This window comes from Dromaius novaehollandiae, chromosome 16, assembly GCF_036370855.1.
Source record: "Dromaius novaehollandiae isolate bDroNov1 chromosome 16, bDroNov1.hap1, whole genome shotgun sequence".
Classification (NCBI taxonomy): Eukaryota; Metazoa; Chordata; class Aves; order Casuariiformes; family Dromaiidae; genus Dromaius; species Dromaius novaehollandiae.
This window is the reverse complement of record NC_088113.1, coordinates 4,312,765-4,324,814: the sequence shown is the minus strand read 5'-3', so window position 1 is coordinate 4,324,814 and position 12,050 is coordinate 4,312,765. Positions and strand designations below refer to the sequence as shown.

General features: G+C 41.6%; 1 protein-coding gene across 4 annotated transcripts in view; it reads right to left on the bottom strand.

Moving 5' to 3' along the window:
- The window catches only part of MMP24 (matrix metallopeptidase 24), a 65,059-nt gene that overhangs the window by 39,484 nt on the left and 13,525 nt on the right, over window positions 1-12,050 (bottom strand). For all 4 annotated transcript variants that reach the window (XM_064521294.1, XM_064521296.1, XM_064521295.1 and 1 more), the window contains one exon: window positions 8,939-9,243. In XM_064521294.1, coding sequence (XP_064377364.1) covers window positions 8,939-9,243 — 305 coding nt within the window. The remainder of the gene's footprint in view (window positions 1-8,938; window positions 9,244-12,050) is intronic.

Genomic DNA, 12,050 nt, shown 5'->3' with positions numbered 1-12,050 from the left:
ATAGCAGTTTAAACTGATTAAAGAGCCATAGCATTAATCTGGAAACTAACTTCCTACTGGACAATATTTAATGGGAGATGAAAACTAAAAGCATGGCACTACAATTCTGTTTCTCATTCAGGGTCAAATTATTTAAGGCTTTGAAGGACACTGATCCCGGCAAAATCGAGGGACCGAATCTGAACAGGGAAAGCAATAGACCTGGTTGTTGAGACGGTCTGCAGAAGGAGAACCTGTTCTAGCCAGATACAGTCCATAAAGTAAAAAGACACTGTTCAATACCTCCATTTCTACAGGAGAAACTTTATATTTCTAATAGCTTTTAGGATATTCAAGACAAATGAATGGATTCTGTCATTGGCACATGACAGTTAAGGCAACAGGGATCAGGAGCATGGAACAGCCTATGTAAGACACCCAAGATGGATCAGATGGATAAAGGCAAGGAAGGATCAATGATCTAAATAGATCGACTCCAAGCAGGGGACATTGCTAAGGCAGAGAATTTGTAGGTATCCTGAGTCATTTTAAGAACCTCGAACTCAGCGGGAATAAAGTGAGTACCAGGACATTTAGGTTCAAACCAAAAATAATTTGGCACACTTGATTTCTGAACAGGAACAACCCAACCAGTGACAGGAGAGTGGCTATATCAAGAGCAGAGCCAGCAGACAAGAAAATAGAAATCTGACTACTGAAGAAGTCCGAGTGACCTACACCCCCCTCAACAAGCAGGGCTTTAGGGCAAAAAGACAAAGAGATGCTGAAGATTCAACCCAGGACCACACAAACACACAGTTGGGGGGCTTAGTGAAACAAAACCTTAAATCTGCTATTTTTCAGTGTGTCCATGACCTGATTTGAGCTTTTTTTTTCTCGTGAAAATTAGTCTTTAACAGAAGACAAGCACACTAGTCTTCTTGATTGTTTTCTTTAACACAACAATTCATATGCCTGCTTTGTGATGCCTCTGATTTTCATCTTCTGTTCCCAGTACACAAATATCTGAGGACTCGAGAAGAAAAGGGCATGTAGTGAGTGACACTGTAATGGCATCTAATGCCTGGCCTTTAGCTGCCACTCCAGAAGGGCACAAGACTCTTGCTCTCTTTTAGGTCCCATGTCCTACCTGCCAGCCCTGTGACAATGTACCAGGAGAGATGCCTGCTCTGAGTAAACTGGGTCTCTAAAAGGGCACTAAATGCCTATGTTTACGCAACTGAATTCCACGGTAAAAGTGGAGATGGGAGAGAGGATCGATCTTTAGGAAAGGGGATAAAATTCCACAGGAATCAGGGAGGTTTGGGATATCAATATTGTGAGGACTGAAAACTGTAATTCTTTACATTTCCAGGGCAGACACGAATTGGAACATGCTGGCTAGCAGACTAAAAGCCAGCTCAAAGTTATGCCTCCTAAACCAGGTACAATTTTTCATAACTCATAATACTAACTGGCTATCAGTGCCAAAATTAGCTACTCTAATCAAAATTTTCTCCTGGAGGTGCATGCTGAATGTTCATATTCGTCAGCTCAGGCAGTTTTTGGCTGTCCTGTAAAACCTCATCCTCAACAGATTGCTGAACATATGAAATGTCCAGACGGTGGCTTCAGGAGTGCCTGCTTGTGCTCTGCCGCAGCTTGGTTCTCTAGATAGCTGTGCACTGAAACAGTGCTAGGCCTAGGGGTGGGATCATAGGAAAAAATCTGTCCAGTTCCTCTCCTGGGTGGCTAACAGAAGCACTCCTGGACATTGCTTCAGGCCCTCCTTCTCCAGAATTTCTGCAGAAGCTCCTGTGTTGATTTGGCACTGAAAGTGACCCAGGAGGTCTCATCTGCTGTATCAGCTCTAGCAATGTCTTGTAAGCACTGGCGTTCTTCTTGCCTGGCTCTACTTCAGCAGGCCTGAACAGGCACCTTTCCTAAGAAGCCTCTGGAGGAATGCACAGCGATCTACAGGGACATGCTTGTTGTAACGACTACGAGATTTCTTTGGTCGCTGTTACCAAAACACAACATTTCCTGACAATACTTAAAGAGTGGTCACATTCAGTATTGCTGAACCTGGAACAGCAGCAATCATACAGTTACAAAGACATCTTGCTCTAAGTATGAAGCTGTACAGGGTGGGAGAGTACCTGGAAGACAGAATACTGAAGGGTGCATCCTACATACTGCACATTTGCTGTGAAGCTCAGTTACAGCATGGTGGCTACAGGAATAAGTTGCCACGTTCACAGGTGGAGTTGTTTCCCGAGGAAGCTCAAGTAGCTGCCCTGCAGGCACACTCCCACTTACATGCCACACACCAAGCCAGTGAAGGGGAGGGACCGGAGCGCAACTCTAGGCATGCTGAAGGAAACATTTCTAGTGATCCCTAGCAGAGCATGTATACCTCAGTACCTACCTAACTTTATTATTAAAAAAGCTCTCTAAATGTCTCCCCTAAATCAATCCTGCTCCACTTTAAGCCTTCTACCACTATTTGAGAGCATTTCCTGACCAGGATGGTGCTTGGTAGGGATCAGCTTTGGAACAAAATCTGGATTGCAGATAAAAACTCAGAGTAGGTATCCTCACTGCAGACGGGATAGCCAGTGGCACTCCTGGTTATCAACACAGCAGCAGCAGAGGTGCTTGCTACTGCCATAGGTAGTGACGGTAGAGGTGGGTGCCACTGGCACCAGCACTGCAAGATACAGGCGCCACTGTCTGCAGTGATGGTGACAAAAGCAAGTACCATCACTGCAACAGAGGAAGGTCCTGCTGATAGCTGTGATGGGTTGGCAGACACCCTGCCTTTAGCAGTGGTGTTGATGGTGACATGCACAAACAGTGGTGCTGAGATGTAACTGCTGCTGGCAGCAGGGGCAGGTGCCAGTCCTGGCAGCAGAGATGACACTTAGGATTATCATATGAGCAGCTGTTTCCATCATCAGTAGTGGCAGCTCCCGGATCCTTGTGAGGTTTCAAATTCCCTTTGATGTGACTTGTATACCAACAGTAGTTTCATAGCACATTCTGAGAGAGCTCAGTCCAGAGGCTAGGACACACAGCGGTTCAAACGCCTCTTTAGAAAGCTATCATTTATATTCCAAGAAAGCCATGGGACCCTGTGCAGATGGCTCTGCAGGTAATGGCAATGTTACTGATCTGGAAAGAGAGATGCATCATGGAAATTAGAAAATACACATGAGCATAAAGTGAAAAAGCCGTCTGTGCTGCACCTTCCCAGAGCAACTAAACAAACGATAAAAGGGCCCCTTACAGAATGAAATGAAATAGGACTGGAAAGAAAGCATGCGACTCCAATGCAGAGCAGACCAAACTGGAGCTAATCTAGAGATGATCCAATGTTATGAAAAGCTTTGAGGCTCACACGGAATAGAGAGGCAACAGGAACTCATGGGGGAGTGGGAACCCACCGCGTCTGAATGATGAGACAAACTAAGAGAGCCTGGGGAGCTCATGGGGAAGACATTCAAACGGTCTCTGTGCCAGACCTTTGAAACAGCTGTCATGGGAGACTGCAAGGCTGTGAGCAGGACTCTCACGTGCCTGGAGTTGGAGGTGGTCCTGTGGGAGTGGAGAGCAGAAAATACCAGGCTTTCAGAGGTAATATAACCCATTAATTGAAGATCACAGTGGTTCTTCTACTATTTTTCTCAGGGCTGTTACGTTTATGTACTTTGCATGTATATGTATAGTATTTAAGCTCTTTTACTTTTAAAAGATCGCAAAGAAGATATGCCTGGGATTATTATTGATATTACTTGCAATGTTAAACTGGACATTAAAATTGACTTCATGTAATTAACTTGGATTAAACAAATGTTTCAGTTGTCAGAGGTGTCAGAGCAGAGAAAGGCAATGTGAATATTTAAACTGACAGAACTTTGGGCAAGGAGAACAGAGTATTAGAAAATACTCTCGTTTACCCACCTAAAACTAGATTTTCTGCAGCACATCTATGCTTGAGTCAAACTAGATAAGATACTGAAGCAGCCTAGCAAGAGATCATAGCACAGCCAAATCCATTTACCTTGTTTCAGGGATGGGCTTTGCTGACTACTGTGAGCAATGTATGGCTGTCGCTATCAGTCTGGAGATGGGCAGTTTAAAGCCTGCTTGGATGTTCCTACAGTACATTTGAAGTGAAAAAAAAGTCCAGGACTTGGAGAATGTAAGTATGAAAAAGTCGCCTTTGGTGTTCCTTCTGCTATGCAAATAATTTGAATACTGAGGCTGTCTGCACTGACACTCAACTCAGGGGACCAGACCCTGTGTCTAAGCAGCCAAGGCCAGTTGCCCTGCGAGGAGCCACTTGTACTATACTGCTAAGAGACTATGACTTCAATTCCCTCTAAGTGCTCATATGTCAAGTCTAAAACATCTGAATCTTTGTTGCAACAAGTCTGGGATAAGTGAAGGGCTGAGAGCTGCTTTCATTTTTACTGATCAGCACTTTCTATGAAAAATATGAGATAAGTCCCCCTAACAGTGACCTACCCAGTTGTTCCACATCGCATGCTTGGGTAGCTGATTTATACCTAAATGTAAAACCATACTCCTGCTCTTTTTCAGTTGTATCCTGTTTGCCACATCATTTCTTTCATTTGCTTGGATTTTTCGGAATTCCAATATTCTCCATGTTGTAGCTCATCCATTGACATTCTTATCTGAAAACTTAACAAATGAATTTGGTATTCCATTATCCCAGTTAATAAAGAAAACACTGAACAGTACTGGATCCAGAGCAGATCCCTAAAAACTCTGCACCATAGAGCCTGTCAGTTTAATTACGAACTATAGGCTGTTCCATGAGTCCAATTTCCTAGCCAGCTTTGCACATCCAAAAACAATCTTCCCTGGCTTGCTTATGGGAATGTCAGCGAAGGCAGTATTAAAGCTCTGATAGACTTAAGATGATAGATGGGCAATCATGAATTGAAATACAGTATTACTTGGCTAATGGAATTGTGTGCATGAAGGGAACAGGCAAAAATATCCAATGTGAAGAAAATTCATGGTCACTTTGAAAGCCTATGCAGGATCATCCTTGCAGCAGAAGATAACAGATATATTGGTGCATGTGTCCCTGTCACCATGGTCTTGGATAGACAAGAACAGCATCACATCCATGACAATTAACCACTAATTTTAAGGGACACCGTAATGGTCATGCACATTTGGTCTAGCTGTCAAAAACTGGCAAAATCAGTGTAATCGCAATCATACAGAATGCTAACGAATATACACAGAATGCTAATGAGTATACAAATGCCAGTGAACTATTTCACTAGCTGGTGTGCTAAAACTGCTAATTAACCTCAGCAGATTACCACAGGGTGCTTTTCTCAGATGGAAGCTTTCATGAACAGGGTATATCAAATTCTTCATGTACAATTCAGAGCCAGGTGTTTTCATAGAAAGATCTGTTCAATTCATTCTTCATTTTTGCACATGGAGTCTCATCCAGTCAGAAATGGTTCACTTTTATTTGATTAAAACATAATTTGCACCACTACTGAAGAGTCCAAAATAGTTCTTCTGCGGGGCAACAGCTGCATCCAAACATGGATTTGCTGAAACTCTTCAGGTGCCACAACACAGTAAGACAACTGTAGACTAACAAAAACAAAGCTTAAAATCATACTGGTTTGTAACAAAACTACATGGACTAAATAGATCTCTGCATTCATTCGCCAAATACTCTGAGGACCTACAGTGTGAGTGTCAGCACCCCGCTCTGTCGACCAGAGATTATCTTTGCAATTGCCTTGTGGCAAGGCTAAATGAGCTTTGAGGCAGCTTGTCCAAATCTTCTGTGCAATTAATACACATTCTAGGCAGGAATAGAATGTTTTACATGCTGGTATTTCGTGGGTTGATGTAAAGACACTGTTGTTACTCTATGGCTATTTTAGGATTTCTATAATTATTGAACGGATGCTGAATAGCCAAAACAGTTCTTGTTTATATATGGATAAATAAATGAGAGAGCGCTCTCCCACTGATCTACTCGCAGGGTATTTTTATTCTTTTGCTGAGGGACTTTTCCAGTTCCAGACTGAACAGCCACTTTGCCCCCAGGATACATATCACAAGAACAAGTGAGACCATATTTGAAGAAATATTTCCTATTGAATAGGCAATACTGTCCTCACTAACACCTTATTTCCAATGAAAAAGGCACTGAATTGATCCCAGTGGGAGAAACCTCCAACCAAGGAGAAATTTTTAACGTCTGCTAACAGCATTTCAAGTAAAACACACCAGAGGTGAGAACCAGCAGGTAGTGAGCATTCTGAAGACCAGAGACAGTGAAACAGAAGAAAAAACCCGCCAGAAAGGCCTAGATTGTCTAGTGAGGAGACAGGACATTTTCACGTGAACATTTGGATACCAGGCCTAAGAACATAGGCAGAACCAAATTTCTAGTGTTTAATACTCACGTCTTTAACGCTCTGACTATTGGCTCAGAGAGGCTGCCAGACTCACCCCTGCCATCCTCAACTCAAGAACTTCCTTTTCCATCATCAGCGCTTCCCCAAGTGAGGGGGACAAAGATGGCTCCATTGCGCTCCACCCCTCCACAGGTCACTTTTAAAAATAGTTTTTAAATAACTGTGCCACTGAGACTATACTGCACCCAAAATACATAGATGACATTTACTCTCTAGAATGGAAGACCTCAACTCTCTTATCAATTTTCACAATAAACTAAAAAAAAGCCTACAATCTTCTATTGTCTCTGAAGTACTCCTCCAACAAGACAAGCTCCCTCATTATTACAAGCAATGTCAGAAAGAGAAACCTACAAATTACATGTAGAAAATGCCACAGATGAAGACATTTGCCTCCATAAAACCAGAAGGCATCTGAAATGCTTGACAGAATGCTAATGCACACCAGCCCCTTAAATACCAATTATTTGCGCTCTGAGGACACCACTCATGATCCTCACCCAGCCCACCAGAGAAACAGATCACGCTTTTGAAAGAGCCACATAGACACGATGTAAGGAATAGCTTTCATACAAAAAAAGACCCTCTACTCATCATATACATTTCTGTCAAACATGATCCTAGCCTAAAATCTATACAAAAAGTCCTCAAACAATTTACACCCTATACTAGAATGCCCTACTTGAGGGGAAAAAAAAAATTCCCAGAGCCATCCTTCCCAGTCTTCAAACCGCCTCCTGCTAAATTCATCATCAAAAGTAAATTTTTTGAGTGAAAGATCATATAAAACTTGTCAAAACCTTCCCTTCTTCCTTCCTGTAAGGACCTTCTATCCCAGCCATCAGCACTCCTGGGTCCCACATGCTTTCCCCACACACTGCTTTCCTGGGATGTCGTATCCAGTACACCAGCCACCCTCATTTATCCTGTAGATGAAATCAAATAACCACTAAGACCAGCATGAAGTTGCACAGATAAAGCATAAAAACATCCACCTGCCAGGAAAACATTTCTCACAAGGCAATCACTCAGTCTCTCATTGTCAACCCTGATCCTCAAGGGAAACCTATAAACTGCCCTCTCCCCACACACCTGGGAATGAAAATTCATAACTCTTTAAGATAGCAGACAACATGGAGATACTGCTTTTTTGCCACAGTATAATCTCCCACACTTTCCACACTACCCCCCGTCCACATCCCACAGGCTGTAACCTCTTTCGCTGCCTACATCTAAACTAATAATTCAAACCTGCCAGGAAATGTTCCTTCTTGTTCTCCAAGATGACAAGTATCTTACCATTTCTGCTTTCCTCCAAATTAATATTCCCTGTACTTCACACTTACCAGCTGCATTTTCCTTCAAAGATGATCTAGCTGATAGATATCTTCTTGAAAGTCTGATGGACTTTCTCAATTTGTGTTCTGCTTTGAAACAGCCACTTTTATTTCAGGCCTGAAGGTGGTTTGTGTGCCTGCAAGCTTTTCTCTTTTTCAAACCACACTAGTTGGTCTAATAAAAGATGCTACCTCTGCATACTATGTCCTTAGACATCATGGCCACGCCAGTGCGACTATGTTTTGATAAAAACACAGTATGTTTAAAATCAAATTGTATTTATATTCCAAGTAAATTTCCAGTCCATATACAATGTTTCAAAATATTCTTTTGAATCCATGTTCTTCCCAATACTCTTCTGCTGTGAAAGCTGGAGTGATATTTTATCAGTCCACCCAAAAATTCTCTTTTTATCAACTTCAATCCTTTACAAGTCATCAGTGTCCTCAAGGAAAGGTTTGGAAAATAAAACAAGAAGTTCTCATTGCCATTAGATAGCAAGATAAAGCCATAAAGACACAAAACCTCTCATTGTTTCAGGCTTAATATTAGAAAAACAGTTCTCTGAATCCTCCATCTTCCTTAACAAATCAGCCAGCTCCTCCCCACTCCTTGATGTGAGAAATTATGACCACACTTAGGTTCTGGGAAAATAAATATGGATTAAAACTACCTGGAAACTCCACTACCTAGTGAGAAACTGCTACTAACTACTATTCAAACACCTTTAGTTTCTCAACTTTCTACTGCTAATTACAGCTAACTCCAGCTGCCCTGAAGTGTTCCACGAGATATGAAGATGACATTTCAACATTCTCTTGTTCATTTTTTTCCCCTCTGGAACCACACTTTCTGCAGCAACAGCGGGCCAAATCTCTGAAGAGTGAAAGAGCCAGTACACACACCCTTCTGTTCACTCCTGAATATTCACACGTGTTTACACAGGCATGCAAAGTCACAAACTTACTAATAAAGTGTTTTGTGCATTTAAGATAGAATATATAATTCACAAAACACTTCAACCATTGTATAGGAGGGGAGGGCTCCACTAACCAAGCACTTCCCATTTAAAAGCCTATCAATGTGTCCACATTCAACCTACTCTTCCTTCAAAAAATGACCTGCACTCTTACCATCATGATTAGAATTTCCCAGGGTCCATGGCTCATCTGAATCGAAGTGAGTATCTCCTCCTATTCCTGGTCCGGGAAAGTAAGCGTGAGCTAGGAATCCACCTTCTCCATCAAACGGAGAACTGTCTCCATGGAAACCAGAAGCAAAAAATATCATAATATCTGCCTCCTTCCTGTCATTTTTAATTTCATGGTAAGGGACCTCTTCAAAGGTAAGTGGTGTCACTCTCTGCCAAACATCAAATGCCTGACGAATAGCTCTCCTTGTATCAATCTCTCCAACCTTGGGGGTATAGTTGTGTACACTGCATAAATGAGAAAGAAGCGTTGTTTAAAGGTACAAGATTCCAAGTACAAGACTTATTACAATTCCAATACATAGTCATTTCTGCAGAGTCTCCATTTCTAGAGGGTCTTTATTTTTTGCAAAAATTCTTTTGGGCATGCAAATTTTTGCTTTTGCAAACTAAGTTACCAACAAAACAATAGCCCTCATCTGAAGCCCACTAACACTAATGAGAATCTTACCAACACTTTGGTTGATCTTGCATCATTTCCTAAAAGTCCAATTACCTTCCAAATTATGGTGTAGAGAGCTAAGTAATTTGAAAGCTTAATTTGAAAATGCTAATTACTTCAGATTTTGTCTTAAAATACCATGCTAAAATGGAATCCAGAGTATGAAAAAACCCGATTACTAAAATTCTGAGAAACAAACCTATCAGTAAACCACAAAACCTTACTTATGTGAGCAGTTCCATTCTAAAGAGCTCATGACGAGCGACAGACCTGCCAGTTTTGTGCAGCCCACCACATGACAGTTGATGATAAAGAGCTAATTAACAAATTAGTTTAACTGAAGTTTAACTGAAATTTCCCATAAACTTTAGCTTAAAAAGTGGTATTCATGAGGATTTTGTGTGCACGTAATACGCTCAAAACCTACTAAACGTGGCTTGAGTGGTACAGAACATCTATGTCATGGAAACAACTTTCAGTCTTTATAGGGACTGCCTGAATTTAATACAATGACTGACAGATAAAAGACCCTGTAATACATTTAATGGTAAACTGAGATGCCACCACTTGAATGTCACACTACGAATATTGAGAATGGAAAGTTAAACAACTGTTAGTTTGGAAATGGCAAAAGTGAAGCCATCTGCTGACCAGCTTATGGTGGTTCTGCATGTGCATTATTTTTTAATGAATTGATTGTATACTAGCTTTCCCTAAAATCTAGAAAAGGTCAGAAGTAAGGTCAGACTCCCAGCCTGTCACATACATAAGGTGGCCCTTTATAGTTTGAGTTAAAGGAGTAATTATTGGTAGAAGCTTTGAATTAGTCCCAGAAGTAAGGATAATACCTGTTCTCTGATGGGTAACATAGCTGTTTGAGACAATATTGAAGTATAGGCTCCACTGGGTAAGTGGACCTGTCTCTGGAGAAATAACTGATATGAGACCATTACATGAGGTCAGCAAGGGCATCCTTGCTTCCTGGTAGTGAATGGTGAATTCGCAAAACAGCTAAGGAGGTACAACTGAGTTATGAAAGACCGTCTGGTACACTCAGCACAAAGGCTTCAAAGAGGTAGGAAGATTTCCCTAAAACCAAGGTGAAAACCTAGTCACCTCAGCTAAATGGGCTTGTGTAGTAGCAGCTTTCCTCAGTCTCTCTGGCTGGAGGCCTGCCAGTCCACTGAGATCATCCTGCATCCACACGGCCAAGATGATGGGGGTGCAGTGCCCTACTTCTAGCAAAACAGATGCAAGAGTATCAGCAGAGTCCTATTACTCTTCATTACTAAGTGGTCCAGAAACCAGAACTGCTGATATAGACAATATGTATGCAAACACTGCTTGTTGAGACATGAAGCATGGAGATACATATCCAGAGAGCCCCAGGACAAGAAAATGGAGCACAAGAGATTGATCTTCCCTTACTCTTCCAGGAGAAATGCCTGCTAAGACTGTTCAGTTGGGTACTCTGCAGGATCTGAAGAGCACTGCCAGCACATGTAAGTTGGGAGTGATATGCCCATTCCAAAAGCCGACTGACTAACTCCAGAACAAAAGAGAAGCCAAGAGAGCCACTACTTTGCATTGAAACACAAGGAAGGGAAAGCATGAGAAAAAGGTAGCAAATTAACAGACAATTAAAAAAAAAAAAGAAAAAGGAAGCAAAGATGAGATGCAGAAACTCCACCTTGAACCTACGATTTAAGAGGAAGTAAACAGTAAATGCAACCAGTATCACTGATGTTTTGAGAGGGGAGCAGAAGAAGAAACAGGCAGACAGTATATTGTAAGGACTGTCTGAAGTTCCTAGAAACCTACAGTGCTACACACAAATGGAAAAACACCTGAAATAAAACAACACTTGCAATTTTAAAAAAGTGCAGGGAAAAAGTCTGGAGTACCAGGTGCTGGTAACACTGGCAGTGGCATGCAGCCATAAAAAATAATTTAAAGAAAGAGAAGCATGCCTGTAGGATGCATGGGGAAAGGTCTTTTCCTGCAGGGGCAGAGAATTATTAACAGCTGTATTCAAAGGCCATGATAACCTCATCTGTACTGCCATGCATAACTTCAGTTATCCTGCTCAAGGATTCCTTCATACTGGAGCAGATGCACAGAAGTGCTACTAAGATAAACAGGAGAATCAAGAGCCCATTAAACAAGAAGGAGCTGAAAGAGCCAGGCCTGTTTCACTTAGCAGAAGGAAGTCTGAGAGGGAATCTGGTTATTGTCTAGAAACACTGGGTGAACACCAGAAGGGGAAAAACAATGATTAAACTTGTTGGCTATGGAAACATGTTAATAAAAGGGTATAAAGTGGCCAGGAAGAATCCTAGGCTACAAATGAGTAGGCTTAGAAGAGGCAAATTCTAAATCACACCAGAATCTGGATAAAAAGAAATCCAGCAGTTATTAAAATATCTGGACTGACTTGTGAAAAGGATTAGATAATATAGAACACACATCCCCAGTGACTTGTTTTCCAGACCTGTATTACAAAGAGCGTTTGTATTAACAACCTTCTCTAAGATGGGAATATAAACCCTCTGCTCACATTACAAATTCTAAAGTCCACCCATTAGTATTTATT